Here is a 24,765-nt window from a genome sequence, read left to right as displayed (position 1 = left end):
TTCGCACCAATTCTGAAGACGGCAGCAAAATTCACTTCAAATTCAGTATCTGAAAACTGGAAATAATATCTGTGTTTGTGCTGTTCTATTTGATTGCCTGAATGAAAGTATCCTACAGTTCACAAGATGCTGTTTGAACAATTGTATTTCCATTTGTAATATGAAAACAACACATGTCGAACTACTGAACTTCCTCGTCAGATTTAATTAGCAGATTTGATTAGCGGTTTTGAGAGTTCAGATAATTGACATCCTTGATTTCTGATTCTTTTTTATGTATCTATGCAGGTATGCAATGTGGTACAAGGAGCAGGAGAAGCTCTCCCACAGATACTGAATGCAAGATCCTACAAGTTGACTGCCACAGCAGTTGGAATTTTCGTGATGGGTTCTATAGTCCTCCAAGGATGATTTAACATTTGCTGGATCAATTTTAGTTGTACTCCTTCCATCTTTCCATGCATATACGCTACCTGTGCCTTGCAAACTTATTTTGAGGCTTCTGCTACATATGGGCATCTTTTGCCACTCAAGTTGTTAAATAAAGCAAATTAACTGGCTGTTTCGCTTGTGTTTTTTTTTCAAGAATCGGTTTTGGTTTTGTTTGCAACTGTTCACCTGCACTTTCCATTTTTTGTGTTGATGTGAAATGTTGATCAGTGGCACCAGCCATTGGACCATTGCCACCTGCCCTTGTCTTTGGTTGACAATGTTGCCTGTGCGGTAATCATTTTTTGGTTGGCAATGTTAGAGGTGAGCCCATCTGTGATGTGTTAAATCTAATTGTGAGATTGATTTTAAATTTTATTATGTTCATCCGATGTAACCACCCTGCTTGAAACTCTGTACTGTGCCTCCTATCTTTATCTTTGTAAATTGGCATCACTCCTGCCTCCTTTGAAACCCTTCTCAAAATAGAACAAAAATTGTTCCGTTCTGTCTTACTTTGTAATTCAGATGAGATAGCCTCGTGCAGTTCTCTGTGCTATGAACTCAAAGTCGATACATGGGCAATCTTTTCTGTAATGCAGGACACGATAACTTATAAGTAAACAAGATGGATCGTTCAAGTTCTCGTAATTGTTATGGCGGGTTGTGCCGTATTTTTGAGTTTCAAAGAGTTACTGATCCAGTGTGAAAGGAAAGCCTCCTGAGGCAGAGTTCAGGAGCACCTGGCACGTGAGAGACCAAGGGCGAGTGCATGAAGACGGGGCATCGAGGTGAAAGACGATGATGCGTGACAGGAAAAATAAAGTACGAGCAAGTAAAGTTGGCATATCCAAGTTCTACCGGCAGCTTGATTCTGATTATTCTGTTTTCTACACTGTTGATCATCTGTTATTTATCCTAATACAATAGTGTTAAAAGAAGCCACCACATTCACCGAGAGTTTGCTGAGAGGATCAAAAATTACCACATTAATCTTAAAAAGAGAAGAATATACAGTTAGATTCTATGAAGATCTAACGGTCAAAAAACCTATAGAGTCATGTCTAATACAACTAATAAACAACCAATTTCGGAATTAAAAACAATAGAATTAGAATTGAAAAACATGAGCCATCGGTACTAAATCTATTACAACGGTCAGACATTGGTTAAACTATTTTACAATTCCATATGTGCTGGGCACGACATGGGCCTTGGTGGGCTATCCATATGGGCTGTGAGTACCTGGCAAATGTGTTGGGTGGCCGCGTCACACTACTCTCATCTAGAGCTTTCAAGTTACGCTAATCCACAATTTAAACAAATGGAATACACCTTAAATTGTAAGTTGTGTAAGAATAAGTTCCACTCAAAGTTATAACTGGTACCAGCTAGTGTGCGGGTGGAGCATATACATTGTATTCCCTAGTCTCTTTATAAGCGGGCTAAGATCACCTAAGTCTTATAGATTGTAATGTTTTTCAGTCGGACTCGTATAGGTGTATTCTTTCAAACATATTACTCTTTCTAACTTTCTTTTTTCTCATGTCATAACAAACCAATTTCTTTGCATTGATGCATGCATTTAATTTTAGTTTATATCGAATCTCCTTGGGTCTAGTCGGGTAAAGTATATATTGAGGTTAGTCTACTTAATCCCTCGTGCATGTTTGTCTTACGAACCGGGTATGATATGATAGCATCATAAATGATTCATGGCTTCTTTTTTTTTGAAATCTATAATCGATTCATGGCTTCTCACGGATTGCTTTGGGTGGCAGACAATCAGGACGTACTTATGATTCGGAGGCCCTGGTGCGAAACATAAAGTGGAGCCATACATTTAGAAAATATAAGTAACCAAAATGTATTTTGATTTGATTATATAATGCACTATGGTTGAGTGTTTTATTATCCTAATAAGCGGAACAGTAACATATGGGAGGGATGGGGAGGAAAACTCATAAGTTGCAGCAGAATTGCAAGGAGGATTATTGAAAGAAAAATAAATGAACAAGACTATTTTATTTGGCTAGATTTTAGAAAATGATAATAGACTAGCAAATATGCTTGTACGTTGCAATGGGTAGAAAAAAATTCCTTACCTACCCCTTGCTTAACAAACATGACCAAACACACACAAGGATGACTTGATTTATAATCCATGCCAGTTATTATCAAAAACAGGCTTCAAATTTGTGCACAAACTATGTTTATTAATATTAGCTGAATATGATCAAAGAAAAAACAGAAGCCAATTTTGGCACGATCATGATCCTAGGTAATATTATTTTTCTTTGAGAAATATAGGATCCTCGTACACCGTAGAATCATAAGTTCATATCTTGGGTAAATATACGTGTCCCCAATCTCATACCATACTTCATATTGTTGAAAATGAACATATTATCTATAAATACATTTCAATCTGAATCCGATGAGTTATACAAAGGATTCTTCGTGGCGATGGAATTCTTACTCGGAGTGTTGCGTCGCATCTCACGTCGTGCTTTTTCACGGTTTTCTCTTTGCATGTTTTTTCTTAGATGTCATTTTTGTATAGAGAAACCTCTGAAGATCACGTATCGCCTGCCTCTGCTCGGGTTTTAAATTTGCATAACGTGCCCTAGCATTTGCACGTCTTGCAACAATTTGCTTGGACGTGGATTATAGTTTTTCTTGCACAAACTGCTCTAATCCCATCCGACTAGTGTTCAACATCAATAAGGTTGGCTATAAACTTCTTTTTCTGACGAGCTTCACGGTGTTTTTTTTAGTAATTCATCCTTTTGCTCGTGAGACATTCGCACGTACCTATTTCTTTCTCGTTGCCTCTTACGTTCTTTAGGGTCAATGAGTAGTGGCTGGTCGCTCGATGTCATTGACCCTATGCCATTTCTAATATTGCCACTATTTGTGCTTGTGGTTATACTTAGATCTATATTTGGAGCGTGGTCCTCGGATTGTTTCGGAGAAGCCATCTGCAAAAAAAAAAACACTCGTGGTTGACCAATATTATTAGAAACAAAATGATATGCAAACATTATCTAGCAATCTATCCAAGTGAGTAGGAAAGTTCTAGAAAACCATAAGCCCACCGAGTTTCTTAGCCCTTATCTTTTCTTTGAAAATTGACGCTGCTAATGCCACACGCCGATGATTTTCCTAACTTCTCAAAAGGACCCAAGCGAAAGGATATTATCTATTGATTTTTTTTACAAGCAAAGCATCCTTAGCCAAAGGATGATCCAACGTGATTTGTACTCACTCCGTATCGTTTATTTGTTTATTTGATGCCCACGAGTCAAAGAATAAGGTGTCAAAATACTTAATACTAGAGTTCTACGCGTATCTGGTTCTCCATCTTTGCCCCTCTTAGACTATGTCCAACATTCTCACTTAATCAGACACTATATCTCTATTTAGCTATCCGCATAAAATTCATCTCTATATTTTCAACGGCTACATTGTTATAGTCTATGTATCTCTGAAGGGTTGTTATTTGAACTGTTAAAATTCGAACAACAAAAGTAGCAATCAGCTTGAACCGCATGGTTCGTACAACAAAGTAAATCACACAACTTGTTTGTTCAAAGAAGGTCACATCACCTAATTAAACTTGATTTAATTATTTGGCTCAAAGAAGGCCTAACGCATCCCAGCCCAATTGCAAATGTAGCAATCATCTGAACAGGTATTTCATCGAACAACTAAAGTGCATGCAGTAGTAGCACTGACACCTCCAACACCGAGCAAGCAAATCACACCAGAACATTAGATCAACACACCGTGTAGCTTAGAATAAATGCCAGAATCGGACCTGCTAGGCAGGCCACGACGCCCACCTGCCCTTTCGGCAACACGCGGACGGTAGGGTGCGGCTGTGAGCGCTTCTCACGCTGCCATGCTGAAATCACACAGTTGCGCGACGGCGCGCGGGAGGGCGGGAACGGAGCCATTGCAAAACTGAGTATTGGTACTGGCCCTTAGGGAGTACATTGCTACACGTCAGTGGTCTCGTATGTCATCTCATGCAGTACCACGCCATGCAGTACCACGTAGGATTTTTGATGATGTGGAGGAGAGAGAGCGAGGAAATAGAAAGAGGTCATTGCTTCAACAACCATCTCATGAGCTAAATTGTAGGACTACGAGACAACTTAACAACCATTGTACGAGTTATTGTTGCCATGCAACTTATAATATTTTATTTTTCTTATGCACAAATTAAGGAATTATATACCACTACCAGACAACTTATAGGACAACCCATTGTACAGGTTACCTGTTAAATCATTTCAGGATTACGTGTCAATGCATGAGATCGCCTATTAGACGACACCAATATACTTGTCCTTAGTAGCGTGGGAGATCTGAAAAGAGAGAAATGCGAGAATTTTTTATCACCGCCATAACACAACGGAAGCACTCATTGGCAAGATAAAGGAAGAGCCAAGACTCTGGTGTGTAGCAGGAGCCAAAAAAAACTTTGTGAGATCATTCCTATCTCCCTTGTCTGAGGCTTAGTTTATTTTTTTGAGCCTTTTTTTGTGATTGTTTTGTACAGTGCCTTTTCCCTTCCATATATCAATATAAGTTCGGTAGAGCTCCTGCCGACCGTTTCAAAAAAAATCTCCTCCTTTCTTGGCCCGATGATCTTGGTAACTGGGCCCAGCGTCCACGGGCCACATCCTAGCCCATAAAAGAAAGAAGTCCACCGTGTGCCCGCTGGCCTCGGTGGCAGGAACGGCCCCGGCGCTCATGGTGACGGTGACATGTCAGTCAGGCCACGGTTCTAACCGCGGCTGACAGTCACAGGCTCACAGGACAAAGACGATGATGGATCGGATCGGATGGGCTCATGGGCACGGGGAGGGGGGGCTATCGGGCGAGGCTAATCGTGGGAATGGGAATCATACACAAAATCGGCAGCGTCCGTGTTCGTGCGTGATGGCCCAGCACAGCCACAACCATTTGACTAGCTCCTACTAACACATCCGGAGGAGGAACAGAACAGCCGCTTCAAGCCCGTCCAATACATCTCCAGCGCCATCGCCCCACACAACTGATGTTAGGTGATGGGTGCCCATCGCTTGCGGATATATCTCGGCAGCTGCATGCCTGCCCACCTCTGGCCTTCTCCTTGGCTGTACTGCTCATCGATCACTTGCTCGATCCGGTGCAGCTCTGCTTCTGCTAGACATTGCTGGCCGTACGTCGATGGCGCGAGGTGAGGTGCTACTCGCGCTGCTATGCCTCGTGGCGGCCTCCGCGCTGGCCACCGGCGCCGGCGCGCGAGGAAGATGGTCGGCGTGTACGAGCTCAAGAAGGGGGATTTCTCCGTCAAGGTCACTGATAACCGCCAGAGTCATGTCGGTTGTCTTCCCCGACTCCAAAGGTGGTACCTTGGAGTGTTCTTGATTCCTGTGATGTGCCCCGGCCCGTTGCTGCGATCTTTCGTTCCCTTCTCGTGCCAAGCTTAATTTTCATGCGTGTTTTGCTCTGCAGGGAATTTGGCTGATGTCGTCGTCCTTGGCAGAGATACCATCCGCTCAATCCGTCGTAAGATCACCAAAACCACTCTGAATCCCATCCCTCTTCAGCATTATGCCTGCATTTTCCATCTGTTGAGCAAACAATTTTTGTGTGAGAACAATGCATGACACAGCTTTTTTGTGATATATGGCCATAGTTGAACTACTAATAATACTCTACATGTCCAACAAGTACACTTTCAACTTTTAACAAAGTGTTTTTTTTTACTCGGCAGGCATGGCCTGATGCCCTCTGCGAGTTTCAAGAACTCAACTAGTACCATCTGTTTAAGACAATCAACTTGCACATTATGCTTTCCTTTTCAGTTTTCACGCATCCCACTTGGTAAGTATTCGTTTAAGACATCAAGATGATACCCTGTTCTGCTTGTCTAGTCTCAACTTGTTTCAGCTTGTTTCAGCTTATTCTCTCTCACATAACACTATTGAATCAGCCGAAATCAGCCGAAATAAGCCAAAAAAAAAACGATCAGACACCAACGAAATTTTGAGAAACGCATATCTACAGTAGGCAAGCTTTTAAGTTGGCAGAAAATGACATCTTCTTGTATTAATCATTTCTTCTGTCTCGTACTCATTTCAAGTTATTTTTCTGCAACTTCACTCTGTTTGACCGGAACGACGATGCCTACTACTTCGGGCTGATAAGGGGGCGCATCGTGCACAGAGTTGCTCCAGGCCGCTTCGTCCTCGACGGGAAAGTCTACGTACCACATCCACATGTACAGAAACGACGGCAACAACACAATGGGCCTTAGCCCAGCATCTTCGGTAATCGGTATGAGCTTGCAAACCGCATCATGCGACCTACAATTTAGATAGAGCTAGTTTGGCTGCAAAGAGGCACCTGCCAAGAAGACTCAAGTTGTTGATGTGATTATGCCACGATATATCAATATATATTCAGGTGGGGATTCAAATCCCCACAGGTGATAGTTCGAAAAAAAATGTCATATTTCCGCACCGCGCCCATTGCACCCATTCTCAATAGCTTAACCACATCTAATATAATGCTGCATTGGGTGGTGGGGGCTCCTATGTAGCGTGTGGTAGCTAGTTAAGCTTCATGGCTTTAAAAGCCCATTAAACCAAAATTAGATGCTTAAACCAACATTTCAATCGAACAGATCCAACATTTCCTAAACGTTAGACCAACATATGAAAACAGTAGATTCAACATTTCCTAAAACATAGCTCAACATTTTGTTAAAAAAATACACCATTCAACATTTTTTATATCCTACTTCAACAACTTGTAAGATTAGATTCAACATTTTTTAAAATAGGCATCAACATTTGCAAAAAAAAAATCATTTCTTCAGGCCTGTGTATCGACAGGACTATAGGAGTTTGGGCTAGGATGGTACTGTAGATTGGTAGGACAGCAGCACACAGGCGGCTTTTCCTCACGAAGTGAATGCTCCAGCTGATGCTTCTGATCCCCTGCACGTTCAGCAGCAGGCGGCGTCCGGATTAGTATTACGGTTGAGCCCTCTAAGACTATCTTCAACAATGGCACCCCAAATACAAGACATATTCCACGTTTGGGTAGCGCTACAGGTAAAGGGTTCAATACTCATTTTTGGTCTTCTCCAACAATAAGACCCAAATAAGAACCCTTTCTGCAAATAGGTCTTCAGGAGAGAGGATACTCAGATTTAGGTAGTGTCTCTCCTGACACCTAAAATGGATTGTTGGAGACCGATACAGTACTGTCGGAGACCCATTTTGAGTTTGGGTGCCTTTATCGATGATCTAGTGGAGTCTAGCACACAGTGTCACGTTTTAGTATCTTAAGTTTGACTAATTAAATAAAAAATTATCAATATTTATAATATCAAATAAGATTAATTACGAAATGTATTTTTATAATAAATTGATTTAGAGCCATATATATATTATTAATTAAAAATTTACATGATTTTTTTTCTAGACGACGAGAGTAATTCATTCAATTGCTCCGCCACAGGAGCCAGGACATAGTGAGACAGTGGAGGGTCCTCCGCGCTAAAAACTGAGTAGTAATAAATGGAGCAACGTACTCCGTACTACTGTGTACTGCTGTAACAATGTAAGGCCTTGTTTAGTTGGCCAATTTGGGAGGTGCCAAATTACTGTTACAGCACTGTAGCACACTGTAGCGTTTCGTTTGTATTTGTGAATTATTGTCCAAATATTAACTAATTAGGCTCAAAAGATTCGTCTCGTAAAGTACAACAAAACTGTACAATTACTTTTTAATTTCATCTACATTTAGTACTCCATACATGTACCGCAAGTTTGATGTGATGGGGAATCTTCTTTTTGCATAGTGTCAAAGTTGGAAGTTGGGAGTAACTAAACATGGCCTAACTATGTGTGGTGTGGTGGCACCAGCTTTTCGCCCATCTCCTGCATCCTTGAGCACCCAGAACGAAAGGCCCCCTCACCACGTGGCTGTAGTCACGCCAGGCCAACTAATGGCTAGTTAACCAGGAGTTCTCTGTGACCCCTTTAGTACCGGTTGGGAGCTCCAACCGGTATTAAAGGTCACCCACTAATAACGATTATTGACCCGGTACTAAAGACCCCCTTTAGTACCGAACAAGTAATATCGGTTGCACAACTGGTACTAACCGGTACTGAAGGCGCTTCCCCCAGCGGTGGGCTAAGCACCCGCCGATCGGCACGCTGAACGGTAGAAGACGGATGAGACGATGATGGTGCTCTCGAAGATGAGTAGGCCGCCCTCCGTGGACATTTGCGTTGCGCGTTTGACGAGTGCAAGTGAGTCGAGGGATGGCCCCTACAGGTGGTCCTCCGTCGCGCGACGAGCAATCCGGCGTGATGGAGAGATGACGATGGTGTAGATTGATGTTGACTAGTCGACGTCTACTTCGGTGATACGGTGATTTGATTACGTTAGGACGTGAGGTCACATATTCGATTTTATAAATGTAGAATGACGCTCCTTGCCTCCTTGGCATGCACGCGAAGAGCTCGATTCGGCTCGGTATCGGCAAGTCCCACCGGTCCACGATCCGCGTACGGATTGACAAAAAGTCTGGAGAAGGTCGAAGGATTGCTTCCTCCTTAGGTAGAGATTATAGACTGGAGAATAAAAAAAAAAGGAAAGCAAGTATGCTTTGAGATTTTGTGGACGAGTTAAAAGAAAGGAAAGGCCGCATGTCTGCTAACTATATCATTCATCAAGGAGGCAAGGAAATAGATGGAGATTAACTAATACAACTAATTTGGGTGGCGCCCTGCGCGTGTCGCTTCACTTGCGCCACACAATCTACGGCCCTGCCGGTTCTGCCACGTTGGCAGGAAGCCGGGAGTCACGTCCGAACTCAATACGACGACGGGGAGAGGCAGAGACCAACCTGAGCGCAAAGCGCGGAGGGAACGGACGGGGTCGTATCCTGATGGAGCAAGAATTTCGGATCGTAGCTAGCCTCCTCTAACTGCTCCGATCGAATCCGTTTTTCACTTCATTTTGTTAACCACATCATATCTTCTTTACCTGGCTAGCTCTTTCGTCCCAACCAGCCAACCATTCTATTCTTTCAGAGGTCGCCGCCGGCCATGCAGGGCGCGGTGCTGGTGGCCATCGCGGCCGCCATCGGCAACATGCTCCAGGGTTGGGACAACGCCACCATCGCCGGCGCCGTCCTCTACATCAAGCGCGAGTTCCACCTGGAGACGCAGCCCGCCCTCGAGGGCCTCGTCGTCGCCACCTCCCTCATCGGCGCCACCATCATCACCACCTTCTCCGGCCCCGTCTCCGACAACGTCGGCCGCCGCCCCATGCTCATCGCCTCCTCGCTTCTATACTTCGCCGGCGGCCTCATCATGATGTGGTCCCCAAACGTGGTGGTCCTCCTCCTGGCGCGCCTGGTCGACGGCTTCGGCGTCGGCCTGGCCGTGACGCTGGTCCCCGTCTACATCTCCGAGACGGCGCCGCCGGAGATCCGCGGCCTGCTCAACACGCTGCCGCAGTTCACGGGCTCCTTCGGCATGTTCTTCTCCTACTGCATGATCTTCTACATGACGCTGGCGCCCAGCCCCAGCTGGCGCTTCATGCTCGGCGTCCTCTCCCTGCCCTCCCTCGCCTACCTCGCCCTCACCGTCCTCTACCTTCCGGAGTCGCCGCGCTGGCTCGTCACCAAGGGCCGCATGAAGGAGGCCAGGGCCATCCTCCAGATGCTTCGCGGCCGCGAGGACGTCTCCGGCGAGATGGCGCTCCTCGTCGAGGGCCTCGGCAGCGGCGGCGACACCGTCATCGAGGAGTACGTGCTCGGCCCGGCCGCGTCGGCGGCGGACACGGCGGAGAACGAGACCACCGGCGGCGGGGAGCAGCAGCAGCAGGTGACCCTGTACGGCCCCGAGCAGGGCCTATCGTGGGTGGCGCAGCAGGTGCAGCAGGGCAGCGTGCTCGGCAGCGCCGTCGAGCTCGCGTCGCGCCAGGGCAGCATGTACGAGCAGCTCAAGGACCCCGTCGTCACGCTGCTCGGGAGCGTCCACGAGAAGATGCCCGACGCCGGCGCCGGCCCCGGCAGCAGCGCGCGCGGCAGCACGCTCTTCCCCAACCTCGGCAGCATGCTCAGCGTGGCGGAGCGCCCCGGTGACTGGGACGAGGAGAACGTGCCGCCCAACGACGACCTCGACGAGGAGGAGGAGGAGGAGTACCTCTCCGACGAGGAGGCAGGCGGTGGTAGTTCTGGAGCCCTGCAGGCGCCGCTGCTGTCGAGGCAGAGCACCGACGTGGAGACGGGCAGGAAGGAGGACGGAATGCAGCGGTACAGCAGCATGACGGGCGGCGGGGAGACGGCGAGCACCATGGGCATCGGCGGCGGGTGGCAGCTGGCGTGGAAGTGGACGGAGAAGGTGGGGCCCGACGGCGTGAAGCGCGGCGCCGTGAAGAGGATGTACCTGCACGAGGACGGCGGCGGCGGCGAGTCGGGACCCGGCGAGTACGTGCACGCGGCGGCGCTGGTGAGCCGGTCGATGCTCTACACCAAGGACGTGATGATCGGGCAGAGCCCCACCCCTGCCTTCGAGAACCCGCCGGAGACGGTGGCCAGCAAGGCGGCCGCGGCGGGGCCTCGGTGGCGCGAGCTCCTCGCGCCGGGCGTGCGGCGAGCGCTCTTCTGCGGAGTCATGATCCAGATCTTGCAGCAGGTAATTGTTCTGTTCTGTTTTGTTTCATCATCATCATCATCATCATCATCATCATCATCATCATCATCATCATCATCATCATCATCATCACAAACTAATGATGAACGTTTCGTTTCGTTTTGGACGTACGACGACGCAATGCAATGCCATGCCATGCAACGCAACCAACAATGGAATGGAATAGTTCTCGGGCATCAATGGTGTGCTGTACTACACGCCCCAGATCCTTGACCAGGCCGGCGTGAGCGTCCTCCTGGCGAGCCTGGGCCTGAGCGCCGACTCCACCTCCATCCTCATCAGCGGCCTCACGACGCTGCTGATGCTCCCCAGCATCGGCCTGGCCATGCGCCTCATGGACGTGTCCGGGCGCCGGAGCCTGCTGCTCTCCACCATCCCGGTGCTGATCGCGTCGCTGCTGGTGCTCATCGTCGCCAACGTGCTGCCCATGGCCACCACCCTGCACGCCGCGCTCTCCACGGGCAGCGTCATCGTCTACTTCTGCTGCTTCGTCATGGGGTTCGGCCCCATCCCCAACATCCTCTGCGCCGAGATCTTCCCCACGCGCGTCAGGGGGCTCTGCATCGCCATCTGCTCGCTCACCTTCTGGCTCGGCGACATCGCCGTCACCTACTCGCTCCCCGTCATGCTCAGCTCCGTCGGCCTCGCGGGGGTCTTCGGCTTCTACGCCGTCGTCTGCTGCCTCGCCCTCATCTTCGTCTACATCAAGGTGCCCGAGACCAAGGGATTCCCGCTCGAGGTCATCATCGAGTTCTTCAACATCGGAGCCAAGGCGCTGCCGGGGGCAGACCAGGACCAGCAGCAGCAGCAGCATTAGGAGGCCTAGCTACCTGCTGCCTCGATCGTCTCATCAAGTCATGATGCATTCGATTGATTCAACCAATATATGATCTGCTGCACAGCTCGATGAATAAGTCAAATTTTGTATAATTTTCTTTTTATTCGTAGGAAATTAAAGCACAACTTCTCTTCTTGTCAAATTTTGGAGCTCAAAGCCAATTATATTAGTTCCTTTTTATTTTGTGCCCCGGAGGCGTGTTCGCTAGAAACCGATGGTTATTAATGTTCTTATATGATTGGCAAAATACGTGTTTTGATCCCTAAACTTTGCTTGAAAGGTCGAGTCCGTCCTTCATGTTTTAAATCGATCAAGTCCCTCGACTTTTATTTTTAGATGAAACACATCTTTGTAGTGTCATACTCCATACCGGCAGGAGACTGATGCGAAAATACCGTTTTACCCTTGGGTCCTCCGCTCCATTTCTGCTGCCACTCACTCAAGACTTTAGGTGCTCACATTCACACTATACGTATAGGTTACGAGGTGAGGAGAAACAGAGTGCTCGATATACGGACCTCCTATTTCTCCGCCTTCCTACTCGTTCTGGATTTAGAAGAGGTGTTAGAGGATTTTTAAATTTTGGAGGATTTTGTGCTAAAAAAGGCATGAGCTCATGCTGTTTGACCTCCCGTGTCATTCCCAGATCTGCAGGAGACATTGACGGATTTCTCAGTTCCAAAAATAAAAATACGTCCTAAAGGGTGATCTATAGCTCAACATATTTTGGCTCCTCTTGTCATCCTGGGTGAGTTGTCAGAATCATGGCCCATTCCATCAAAAAGAAGTATGGCTCCTTTTGTTTAATTTGGTAGGTGCTGTGCTGCTGAGAGGAAGAAATGAAAGCAAAATTTACTTCCTTATTAGCTTTTTGACTAAAATAACACTTGTTCCATCCTCTTGCTTCTTAGTACCTACGCACCGGATAAGGAGGAGTCGTACTTCATCTTTTCATGGATGCTACGTATGCCATAGAGCTTTGGTGATCAACCCCATCATCGAACAATATTTGTGCAAAAGATGTGCGAAAAGAATAAGGACACTCTACTTCTAGATCTTTGTTTTTTTTCTTTTAGCCGTACTATTAGGGGGATGAAAGCAGGTAGTAGCTTCGATGTAGCGTGTCTGTGGGTAGGTGTGATGCACAATTGTAAAATCTAGCACTAGATAGTTCATTCAAAGCCCAAGGAATCGAAGAGCAAGTGCCAAAACTCAAGGATGTTTGGATTGGAGTTTTTCTTTCTTTCCTTTTCTTTTTGCCCAAGAACAAGTATCGGCCACTTAAAATAGGGCATCAGACACTATCCGCTGGATTTGTAGTGGCAACAACGCAATGTTCAAGTATGATCCTCCCCCCTAGCCCCGTCCACTGGAACCAAAGGAAGAATATGAGGAGACGAGAGGAAAAGGAAGAAGAAAAATAGGAAGAAGAGGTGACGATAGAGGAGGAGGAGGAAAGCCCTGCCCTAATTTTGAATCTTGCCTCTGCCACTGACCATAATCTTTGGTGCTCAAAGGTTGGCATCACCGGGACTTAAGGTGTTGGAGGCGTGCTTGAAGATGGTTCGCACAGAACACTAATTGGAAGCTCATCTCATCACCAGGGCTATAAAAATGAGGTTTTGAAGATTTGCGACGGCTTTACACAAGATTGACAGAAATGTCATCTATATAGTGCCAAATAAATGCATGATTAAAAAAACTGACTTTGGACGATAAATGATAAAGCGAATTATAACTTGAAATTGAGAGAGTATTCCAAAAAAAGGATATAGAGAGATTTTTCTTGCCAGCTCCGTCTATTGGTTCACTAAGCCACCTTACCTACCACGCTCTCAAGACCTTTTTTTAGCTGTGGCGAAAGAGAAAAAAATGTGTATCGATAATTATCTTACATCATAAATTCGTAATTATGAATGGTGTAGATTTGCACGTCAGACAAATATCCAAGAAACATTCCATATCTAGGGAAAAGAAAAAAAGAGCACCGTATCGTTTTTCTTATGACCGTGCTGCTTCCTTACATTGTTTTGTTTGCGTACATCCGCTTCCGCTACTAGAAAACGGGGTTTAGTGAACTGGGCGTAATTCACCTGTAGGGTTCTTATGGCGAAACCTATCCAACCGTTGATTCACCACTAACTCAAAAACGAGTGGTTCGGATAGCCCATGCAGTCACATGCGCACGCGAAGTATCCGTGCTCCGCTCACGGCTGCTGCACTCCGACGCCATGCGCACCGACCGGCGAGTTGCGGGCGGCCGGTTGGATGCGCAGCTTCGCTTGGAGCTCAACATGAAGTTTTGAACAGGCCCTAGTTAGGAGTTACATACACGCATCAGAAGCATGTGCCGATCGAACATTAGCACGAAACTGAGAGTTGAGATCCGGAAATGGAGCCATATAACCTCCATGTTAATCAACTTTTCTTAACCCCAACCAACCATTAGAGCAAGTACAATAACAGTCATAATGTCACGCTGCTAACTGAGCTGGAGGACTAAGGGGGTGTTTGAATACGAGGTGTTAAACTTTAACAGTGTCACATCGGATGTTTGGATACTAATTAGGAGAACTAAACATGAGCTAATTATAAAACTAATTGCAGAACCCTGTGCTAATTCGCGAGACGAATCTATTAAGCCTAATTAATCCATCATTAGCAATTGGTTACTGTAGCACCACATTGTCAAATCATGGACTAATTAGGCTTAATAGATTCGTCTCGTGAATTACACTCCATCTGTGCAATTAGTTTTGTAATTAGCCTATATTTAATACTTCTAATTAGCATCCAAACATCCGATGTGACAGGTGTTAAACTTTAACACATGGTTGCGCCCTAAGAAAATGGAAAAGAAGGCAAGGTGGTCGCTGATGCAGGTGCTTAGCTTTAATCGACCATATCACGAGCCCCGCTTGAACTGCCTCATCATGGCGTGGCAGTGAACAAGACTACAAGAGGAATTATAGACAGGCATAACATGCATGGTTGTTGTATGGGTTAGCTCTTACATTGCTTACATCATTACATGGCTTGACTATAGACAAGATCTTGTCTTTACTATTGGCCTTGCTCTTAGCGGGCTGAGAGGGTAAAGGATTAAGCTATGGCAGCTTCACAGCCAGGTAGTATGTTATAGCGACTAGAAAATTCCCTTCAGTCTCATACTCTCATTTGCATTAAATGCTTGCACCCGGAGAGGCATCTCAAATATGCTGACTGCAGGCTGCAGCTGTTGAGGAACAGCATATATGGTTTATTCATATACTATCAAGATGATGACGAGTAGATCTGAACGAAATTTGTTACTAAGAGCAAGAAGTCAGTTTGATTCTTTGCTTACTCTAGTCAATAAAATTTTTATGCCATTCACAGCACAAGTTTATATCATTAGTAGAATATACTTGACTATTATAATTTATATCTCAAGTGTCATTGAGGATGAATGATGTAGATTACAAGATTCAAGCTTTAGTTTTAGTACTAAAGGAGGTTTTATCAGATCACTGTGATCAGACAACATGCATATCCTTGCTACTACTGTTCTTGCTAATTAGGTAGGACTCCAATGATGATGAAGATGCTCAAAAACAGAGGCGAGCTAGCTCAAAAATAGAGGGCAATTCTAAGATGGAGAATTCAGTCAAACAGAGGTGCTGCTCCTTTCATACATCTCTTCCTTTTGGTCCATCTATCCGTGAATTCAGATTCTGCCTTTTGGTCTACCTTCTCTAAAATGATGTCCAGCTCATCACGTTAAAGCTGCCCCTTCAACACTTCGTACAATTCCTGTCAATCAGCTTTGCTTCTTGCCTTCTTGGCCTGCATTCTTTGTTTGCAGAAACTGGCCTTACAAGTTACAGCATAGGAGCATACATTGTCTTGGACTATCATTCTTTCCGGGCGCCAATGATAAAGATTATTCAAAATAATGAGACGATCTCAGCATCATCTCTTGTTATTATTAGCTTGTTCCTCAACCGTAAACAATAGTTTTTCGAGCTCACATAACAGAACTAAGGGAAGCACTCACAGCAATTTGGAGAAGGTCCAAAACAATTGCTACAAGGGGGCTGCAATATATAAGAGCGAAAGGCAATCGAATCAAAACAAACTTTTCTCATGAAAGAGCAGCAAGTTGAGATCGGAAAAAGGTGCTGACATATACAGGGCCTGGGCACGTACTCAACTACCAATTCTGGTCATGATGTTAAAAGCCGAGGAAATGATTATGCCTTCATCTTTCTTTTACTCTTTTTCTTGGTTTTGGACTTGGTGTTGCTCTTGCTCTTGTAATCTGGGGCCTTGTATTCCGGCACATCACGGAGCCCTAAGCTTTTCAACACTAGGCAGTACGAATCCCAGTCGGTTCTACGCAAGTACTTGAGATATTTCTTCCTCCTTTGGACCATCTCTTGCAGTCCCTTTCTAGAATGCTTGTCCTGCATCACATTAAAGCCACATATTACTTTCATCATCAGTTAAGTCCAACAAAATCATCACCAGCTACGAAGGTATGCCACTAAAAAAATATAGATGTGTTTGTAAACTTACCTTCTTATGTAGAGTAGCTGACAAATGTTTGATTTTTGTAGTGAGTTGTGCTACTGCAAAACATAGATGAGGCTCAGTTGCAACATGATCCTAATTAAAGAGGAATATTTTACATAACTAGAAGTAGAACATGAGCAGAAGTACATTCAAACAGATATATATTAAAGCTAGTCTGAAGCATAAGATACAATTGGACGTTCATATTTATAAATTAGTTATACTGAAGGTTGTTAGTCCAATAGCAAAAAAAAAGTATTTCTGTAATATATACTTTTAAAGCCAGGTGATGTGCTGGACCAGTTGAGATTTCTATTGTGAATAAAAAAAAACAGGTGCATATTTAATGGTGTGGTTCTGGTGTGCATGTGCTCCCAGGAACACAAAAACCTTACTTATCATAGATACCTCAAAGTTCCCAAAAAATAAATCATCCAATGTCACTTGCTCCTACAGTTCTACCAAATAATTCAACTTAATAATCAAATTTGGCAACCAAAAGCAGGAACATGAAATACTTTGGATTTTGTAGGATGACGGGCAACTGGGATCCAGACACAAAAGGCTTTCAAAGTTTGGAGAATACAATCAGCTAGGATCCAGATACAGAACCTACAAAAATGTTAGGTAGTTGGATGTGTGTGTGTGTTGGGGGGGGGGGGGGGCAGCGCAAAACTTGATACTAATTACGCATGTAAAGGTAGAACAGATGAAGCTTTGTAGGGTTTTATAGTGGCTAGGGGGAAAAAACTTTGGCACTAAGGACAACAAAAGGAAAGGACAATACACGTCAGGTCAAAACACAATTACAAATAATGTGGATGATTAATTGATTATCATCATTTCTGATCTGCTGGCTATTATGTACCTCCTTAATATATTCAAAAGAAAATAGTCAATGGAAAAAAAAATAACCACTGCCAACTGACAAAATAAACAGAGCTAGAAGTTTATAGTAGGAAAAGCAGCAAAAATTATTAAAAATCCAAAATACTTATGGTTGTTACACGAAATTAATCAAATCAATCGGATTTCATAATGCTCCTTCCAATTCCAAATGTAGGTCGTTTTAGGATTCTAGCTGGTCAAACTTATTTTTTAACTTGGCTGTTCAATAAATGAAAAATACATAGATTGGCAACACATGGTTGACGTTAATAGATTCATCATGAAAAATACTTTCATAGCATATAACTTTCTCTATTTTTAGTTTAGTTTTACAAAACCTACCAGTCAAAGTACCATATTGGAGACCGTATCGATGTCCTAAACAACCTACATTTGGAATCAGAGGGAGTACCTTTATTTCACAAAAGCAAGCCTTACAAAGCCTTGCATATCGTCGAAGCGTGTTAGTCAGCCCCCACCTAGCTACCAAGAAACTATCACAATTTCTAGACTTAGAATGCAAACAGAAATATATGTTACAACTTCTAAGCACGACAATATAGGCAGTTAGCAGCATAAAGGGACAAACTTCACTTCCAAAGTTCCAATATTTGGCGCTAGATATCCGAGGTAAGACCTGATTCTTTTAATAGAACAGCAATCACACCATTGTCATCTGATTGACCCTTAGAATCAGAAGCTTATAGATCTACGGTTATGGAAGGTCAAGAGATTACCTTGAACTCTTGCAGAACCACAGTCATTCTCCGACATTTTGAACTGGTCCCTTACCCTCTTCAGCTCCAGCTTCATCTTCTCAGCCGATGACATGTGGTCAGGATGGAAATACTGCATAGAGCAACCGACAAAATCACATCCCCTAAACAGGAAAAAAAAAGAATCACCATTCACCTAATGTTTGATCACTCCAAACTCACCCTCTCCACCAGCTCCTCTTGAGGCTTGCCCTGCACCGTCTGCCCGACAAAGCCCATCAAAGTTGCCATACTTGGAGCTGCCAGCACAAATCGAACACAGCCACGGCATTGGCAGCAACCACAAAAGTTTTACTAATCATCAGTTCGACCAACTAGCACAATTAAACAGGAAAAGTGACCAGAGCAACTGCGAAATCCTTCATTACCGCCGCCAGCCTTCTTCTGATCCTTGGTCGGGTGCGCTTGCGTCTCCAGCGCCTCCCGCAGCTTTCCTATGCCCAAGCGGTCCAGCGGCGCCCTCTCCCTCTCCTCCTTGTCACTCTCCCGCAGCCTCCCGAGGCGGGCGCTCAGCTCCTCCAACGAGAACCACTCCTTCCCGTCCTTCCCCGTCCCCGCGGGCCGCAAGCCCCCCAGCCGCTTGCCGAGGTCGTCGTAGCTGTACTGCCGCAGGAACTCGGGGCCCTTCGCCCCCAGGTCCCTACCGAGCGCCGCCTCCGGCCCCGCCGGCCTCCTCCGCTGTGAGAGGGAGGACTTGAGGTCGATTTTCCTAGCGCCGGGGGCGGGGAGGCCCCCAGCCGTGGAGCCCGGCTTGTTGAGGCTATCCCGGAGCGCGATGAAGTCCAAGGGGGTGCGGGTGGCCGAGGGTGAGGCCTGGTTGGGAGCGGGGGGCGAGGAGGGTGCGGTGGTGAAGACGTCGAGGAAGGAGGGCCCCGGAGAGGACGAGGCGGAGGAGGAGGTGGAGGGATGGGACTTGGCGAAGGTGCGGAGCTTGCGGCGGAGGTCGTCGATGGGGGCCGCGCCGCGGGGAGCGGATGCGGAGGCGGAGGTGGGGGAGCGGAGGCGATCGCGGATGTCGGCGAAGGGGGAGCGCGGGGGCGGATCGGAGGAGGCGGGTTCGGATGGGGGAGGAGGGGGGACGGGCGAGGAAGTGGAGGAGGAGGAGGAGGAGAAGTGGCGCGGGAGGAAGGGATCGCGGCGGATGCGGGCGCGGAGGAGCGCCATGGCCGGGGCGGCGGAGGGGAATGGCCGGTCACCGGTGGGCGGTGGCGGGTAGTTTAGGAGGGTTTTGGGGGGCGGGTCGCGGGCCCAATTGCCTTGGGCTATGATCTTATGATCTTTAACGCGGCCCAACTTTGGCCTTCTATGGCCCACAATTAGGTAGCATGGCGTTTTCCTTCAATTTCTGCCTAATGGACGAAGCTTTCCATTAACGGCAGCAGAGAGAGAGAGAGAGCAGAGCAGGCGCCGAGTGCCCAGCGGCGGAGATCTCCTCCTCCGCCCGCCCGCCCGCCCGCCCGCCATGGAGACGCTGGCCAGCGCCATGCGGCGCGAGCACCGCCGCTTCAAGGCCCCGTCCTCCTCCTCCGCCGCCTCCGCCGGCGCTGGCGTCGCCTCGGGCAGGGTCCCTCTCGTCATGGCCTTCCTCTCCTGCCTCGCCTGGCTCTACGTCGCCGGCCGGTACGTCCCCCAATCCCCGCTCAGATCCCACCAGCCCCTACCTGGGACGCCCAAGAAGAGGGGTCCTGATGTTTTCCCTTCGCTCCGTCGCAGGTTGTGGCAGGACGCGCAGACCCGGGCGATCCTGTCCGGCCTCCTCGAGAAAAACTCCGGCAACGTGCGGATCTATCTTCCCCTCCACTCCCCGCTTACTGGCATTTCTTCTTCTTCTGTTGATTCGGCCTGACGGCGGCGTGATTGCAGCTCCCGAAGGTGCTGTCGGTGGAGGACAAGCTGAGGAACCTCGGATGCCAGTGAGTTCTCACTTCTCAGTTCTCCTGACGGGAATTTCGGGCGTGGTTCTGTGAATTCCCGGTTTGCTGACTCGAAGTGAGTGTTTTGGTGGCAGGGAGATTGGGAGGAAGATTGTTGAGGCGGAGATGGACCTGACCAAGGCCAAGAGCGAGGGTTACCTGTGGGGAAACAGGACTGCTACTGTGGATTCTGACAAGAAGAAGCAGCTCCTTGCTGTCATCGGAGTTTACACTGGTTTTGGCTCCCGGCTCAGGAGGAACAACTTCCGTGGATCGTGGATGCCCAGAGGTTTGCTGCTCTTATTCGTTTAGGTTTACTAGTTTTCAGAGGTAGAATAAGATGCCCCTGATAATACCAAGTAGTCCAAGAGACCTTTTTGTGATTGAAAACTTCACTGATTTGAGAATGCTAGTTGAAGAGACTGTAAACTGAATTGATTGAAACCACTGAATAAACATGGAATACTAATTAAATATTAGTTTGATAAAATTGTTGTGTAAACAAGGATTTGCTCCAACTCATGATTGTGACTTGATTCTTCCATATAAATGTAAATTGCAGGTGATGCTCTGAAGAAGCTTGAGGAAAAGGGTGTAGTTATTCGTTTCGTGATTGGTCGGAGGTTTTCTTCTGGATCTAGACCTTTTGAATTATTGCATCTATAAGTTCTTAGTTTAGAATTGGACTATGCCATTCTCATTTTCGAAGAATACCTATTTCTCCGTCTCCTGGTTTCTTGATGAAGTGTACCTTTTGTACCCACAGTGCAAACAGAGGAGATAGCTTGGACCGTAACATTGATGATGAAAATAAGAGGACAAATGACTTCTTGATTCTTGTAAGGTCCTATTAGTATCTCATTTTCAATTGTCCTTACAAATTGTAGTACCTGAACAAGACTTTAGAGTTTAGACCTTTCTTGTGTCCATCAAAGACTAGGTTAAACCTATGTGACCTTATACATTGTATCAGTGGGCTCTTAAATTGTTAGCATTTCATGGACAATGGAATGTGTGACTTAAATAATTACCAAATGATTGGACAGGAAAGCCATGAAGAGGCTACAGAAGAATTACCTAGCAAAGCAAAGTTTTTCTTCAGCACTGCAGTTGAAGCCTGGGATGCAGAATTCTATGTCAAAGTTGAGGATAATATTAATCTTGACTTAGGTAATACTTTTGTTTTTTACGTGTACAGATATGCTTAGTGTTGATTTCAGCCTCTCTTCTTTTTCCCCCCATTGAGGCATTGACTCATTGCAATGTTCTATCAGCTGGGTTAATTGAGATGCTTGAAGGCCGTCGAGGTAACCAAGGATTGTACATGGGCTGTATGAAATCAGGGGTTGTCGTAAGCGAAGAGTATGTGCTTTCTTTCACTTAACCATCCTTCTATTTATTTGTTACTAGCTGTGTGATATCTCTATTACTCCAAATAGCTCTTGAATCGTTAAGTGGAAGTAGCCTTTTTTTTTTCTGGTTATTTCAGTACCACTGCTTCTATGCTAAATCCTTGAAAAGTTGTGGCCATGTAGTGAGCTGCACTTAAAATTTAAAACCCATAGTGTTTTATCCAATCCAACAACCTTGTAGATTCACAGATTATTTGGCATTTCAGTTCCATTTGTAAGTGATTCTGATGAACATCTAATGCTTTAGGTGCTATTATTGAATGAACTTGAGAAAATTCGTGCTTGTAGTTGCTACTTGCTACACTCTCATTTTTCCATTGTTGTACTGTATAAAGAAATAATGGCATTTTAGTCAGAATACTTTTGCCTCACTTTAGTCAACTATTAAAGTGATTTAATGTCAATTGCATTTCAGGGGCCAACAATGGTATGAACCTGAGTGGTGGAAATTCGGAGATTCAAAAACGTGAGTAAATTGGGATGTGTTCATTCACCTCAACTAGTTAATTATTTTCCCTGGAGTAGATACAATTTCTATATGAACATTCAACTAACTCTTCATTGCAGCATTTTGTGCTAATAAATATTAAATGTGCCTGTTAGCTACCTAACATCAAGTAGTGCCAAAATAGCTCATACTCTACAGATTAAATTTCTGTTAGTGTGTTTCCAACATGTGATGTCAACCTTACTGCGGGATATCTATAGTTGTCTACTGATCGTTGACATAACCATGGGTAGCATGCAGCAGACGGTTTCACAATAAACTCCACCGACCTTGTAAAATTGCTCATGGGGCTATGAGTTGTATCGACCTTGTGAAGTCCATCCTAGTTCATTTTAAAATTTAAGAATGGCACTATGTATTGCACCCTGCACTTCCAGCACACATCTTGCTTTTGCTCTTATTTAGAGATATTCTTTGGCCTTTTTCTTCTTCTTCTTGGTATACATACATCCTTAACCTTCAAGGCCCTTTTTGTCTTGCCTTTTCATTCTCACTGACTGTGATTCAATTTTCATAAAACAGGTATTTTCGCCATGCTTCTGGTTCTTTGTTTATTCTCTCAAAGAATTTGGCTCGTTACATCAACATAAATAGGTAATTGTTTTTGTCTCCCTGTTTTATCTTAACCACCGCTAAGTTAAATGGATTCTGAGCAACAACATCCCAGTTAGCCTGAGCAGTGGCATGTGTGATATCTCCTGAGCTTTTGAATTGAAAACATCATATGCACAAGTTGATCAGCACGAACTGTATTATTAGTCCGAATCTTCCATACTCTGCAGTGTTTTTAATTTTACTCTTATATCTAATTTCCTTTTAGACCCTTGATCTTTGTGCAAATGCATGGTGAATTCATTGCAAAATAGTTATCAATGAATATACTGTAGGGTATGAAATATGCAATGATTGAAGTGCTATTACAGCCTAGGACATAATATAACATATCAATTTCTGCTTACTGATTGTTCTTCAAGATGCAAGGATGCTGCTAAGCATGCCCTTGTCAACCTTTGAGCATTAGAAGTTTCTGCTCAGAAATATGTGCTGTCAAAATCCCCCCTGGAGAAAGGCCATCCATTTTTTGGTGCTTAATTTCTACAAACCAGGTTTCTCATCATCTAAGTTTTTAATCTGGATAAAATTCTTCACTTCATCATGCAGTGCGTCACTTGAGAGCTATGCACATGATGATATATCGGTAGGTTCATGGATGATGGGAGTAAATGCAACTTACGTTGATGATGACCGGTTGTGCTGCAGTAGTTCTAGACAAGGTAGAAGTTCCTCTTTAAATTAACTAAAACAACATATCAGCTTTGTGCGGTTCCCAGGAATCTGTTTTTTTCCCCTAATGCTTTGTTTTTCTTAACGATCATTTCCAGAGAAAGTCTGTTCAAATGCTTGAGTTGAGCAGAAGGCATCGTTCTGGCTGCTTACTGATGAAGAAGTTTTCGTACATCTGGCATTTTGTATACAGTGGACTTTTGGTGAACCGGAAAAAACTATTATACAGATAGAACCGTCCTGCTGTACCGAATACCTAACCAAACTTTAGGAGAAGGTTTTCGAACCATGAAAGTGCTCACCTGTAGATTGACGTTACCTGTTCCTGCACCTCTTCTTTGGAGCCAGCAAAAATCATACATCTGAGTTTGCAATACATTTATGGATGGATACGTCAATACATTTATGGATGGATACGTCTTACAGAAATGGACCAGCAATAAGCAATAGAGTGAAAGATACAAAGGCTGGCATTTGGCGCTCCAAAAACTCTCATCACTAGCTAGCTTTCCATCGTAAAGGCTCAAGAAATTCCGTGCTATCGTGACCTCACAGTCACTCAAATCACCAAATTCAGTCGCGATCCGTACAACAATAGCGTACCTCTGCTGGGGACGATCGAATCGTTGATTCCAACAGTGATTTACATTTTTTTTTAAAAAAAAATCATGGACATGGTCTTTTTCACCTATGCGTATTTCTGCGGTGCGACCGTGAGCACCTGAGCCAACTCCGACGGGCACCGTGACAACCTATGGCCGTTCCCGGAGGCGTCGAAGCCGCAGTCGGTGCGTGCCGAGTGCCGACCGCCCCAGGGGCGCCGTGAACACCATGGACTGCCCCGGTCCGGAGCGCGAGCACGAACCCGCCGCCTCGCCGGGGATCACCGCCGGCCAGATCATCGTCTTGCACTGGTTGATGCTGGTGAGTACGCGGGCTGACTCCGCCGCACCTGCACGCAGCAAAAACGTTTTAAGATGTACGCTGTTCCTGCTCGCGTGACGGACAAACACTTGCTACCATCTTGACAGAATGGTGATGATCTATTGATCTCAACGCGAAATAGGCCTGACCAGCGAGAAAAAAAACCCCTGGAAAGTCGAAAAATAAAATACTGAAACAAACAGAAAAAGGCCAAGAGGAAAGGAGAGGGACATTCCTCACCTTTTGGCAGGATATGATCGATAGATAAAAGTCGAAGTGTAAAAAAAATGATGGCAATTTTGTTTTTGCAGAAAGAAATGTTTACATAGCAGCAGTACCTGACAACAGTAAGAAGAAGCAGAGAGGCAGCAAAACCATTTTGAGCACCCACCATGCCGAGTTGTTGACACACAGCTCAATCCTTACTAGCAGAAAGGGAACAAACCAGCCGTTTTGCTGTGCATGGGGACGACCTCACTTTGTGTGTCAACTCAACACATCCC

General features: G+C 45.5%; 3 protein-coding genes across 3 annotated transcripts; 2 read left to right on the top strand and 1 right to left on the bottom strand.

Annotated features, from left to right (window-relative positions):
• The first annotated feature begins 9,484 nt into the window (after positions 1-9,484).
• LOC101766357 (monosaccharide-sensing protein 2) lies at positions 9,485-12,189 on the top strand. Its single transcript, XM_004964652.3, has 2 exons — positions 9,485-11,147; positions 11,332-12,189. The coding sequence occupies exons 1-2, from the start codon at positions 9,552-9,554 to the stop codon at positions 11,980-11,982; spliced, it is 2,247 nt and encodes a 748-aa protein (XP_004964709.1). The 5' UTR covers positions 9,485-9,551; the 3' UTR covers positions 11,983-12,189.
• A 3,736-nt stretch (positions 12,190-15,925) lies between these two features.
• Positions 15,926-19,448, bottom strand: LOC101758253 (translation initiation factor IF-2-like). Its single transcript, XM_012845121.2, has 5 exons — positions 18,590-19,448; positions 18,384-18,460; positions 18,183-18,294; positions 16,561-16,613; positions 15,926-16,448 (listed from the first exon to the last, which is right to left on the bottom strand). The coding sequence occupies exons 1-5, from the start codon at positions 19,383-19,385 to the stop codon at positions 16,236-16,238; spliced, it is 1,251 nt and encodes a 416-aa protein (XP_012700575.1). The 5' UTR covers positions 19,386-19,448; the 3' UTR covers positions 15,926-16,235.
• Positions 19,449-19,618: 170 nt separating this feature from the next.
• Positions 19,619-23,748, top strand: LOC101765947 (hydroxyproline O-galactosyltransferase HPGT2). Its single transcript, XM_004964651.3, has 12 exons — positions 19,619-19,841; positions 19,935-19,998; positions 20,085-20,134; positions 20,230-20,423; positions 20,697-20,757; positions 20,901-20,973; positions 21,181-21,304; positions 21,409-21,496; positions 21,962-22,012; positions 22,577-22,648; positions 23,216-23,328; positions 23,437-23,748. Exons 1-12 carry the CDS (start codon positions 19,684-19,686, stop codon positions 23,457-23,459), a joined length of 1,071 nt encoding a protein of 356 aa, XP_004964708.1. The 5' UTR covers positions 19,619-19,683; the 3' UTR covers positions 23,460-23,748.
• The last annotated feature ends 1,017 nt before the right edge of the window (positions 23,749-24,765 follow it).

The sequence above is a fragment of the Setaria italica genome, chromosome IV (assembly GCF_000263155.2).
Source record: "Setaria italica strain Yugu1 chromosome IV, Setaria_italica_v2.0, whole genome shotgun sequence".
Classification (NCBI taxonomy): Eukaryota; Viridiplantae; Streptophyta; class Magnoliopsida; order Poales; family Poaceae; genus Setaria; species Setaria italica.
The sequence above is the reverse complement of the archived record's forward strand: the minus strand, read 5'-3'. Positions and strand labels throughout refer to the sequence as shown.

What these genes read in the sequence shown, in the direction of transcription:
- LOC101766357 (XM_004964652.3), top strand. Translation starts at nt 9,552, where the DNA reads ATGCAGGGCGCGGTGCTGGTGGCCATCGCGGCCGCCATCGGCAACATG. An exon ending in TGATCCAGATCTTGCAGCAG is followed by an intron (nt 11,148 to 11,331) that starts GTAATTGTTCTG and finishes GGAATGGAATAG; the next exon opens with TTCTCGGGCATCAATGGTGT.
- LOC101758253 (XM_012845121.2), bottom strand. Translation starts at nt 19,385, where the DNA reads ATGGCGCTCCTCCGCGCCCGCATCCGCCGCGATCCCTTCCTCCCGCGC. An exon ending in TGGTTCTGCAAGAGTTCAAG is followed by an intron (nt 16,614 to 18,182) that starts GTAATCTCTTGA and finishes TATGTTTTGCAG; the next exon opens with TAGCACAACTCACTACAAAA. An exon ending in CAGCTACTCTACATAAGAAG is followed by an intron (nt 16,449 to 16,560) that starts GTAAGTTTACAA and finishes AATGTGATGCAG; the next exon opens with GACAAGCATTCTAGAAAGGG.
- LOC101765947 (XM_004964651.3), top strand. Translation starts at nt 19,684, where the DNA reads ATGGAGACGCTGGCCAGCGCCATGCGGCGCGAGCACCGCCGCTTCAAG. An exon ending in CTGAGGAACCTCGGATGCCA is followed by an intron (nt 20,135 to 20,229) that starts GTGAGTTCTCAC and finishes TTTTGGTGGCAG; the next exon opens with GGAGATTGGGAGGAAGATTG. An exon ending in TAATATTAATCTTGACTTAG is followed by an intron (nt 21,305 to 21,408) that starts GTAATACTTTTG and finishes ATGTTCTATCAG; the next exon opens with CTGGGTTAATTGAGATGCTT.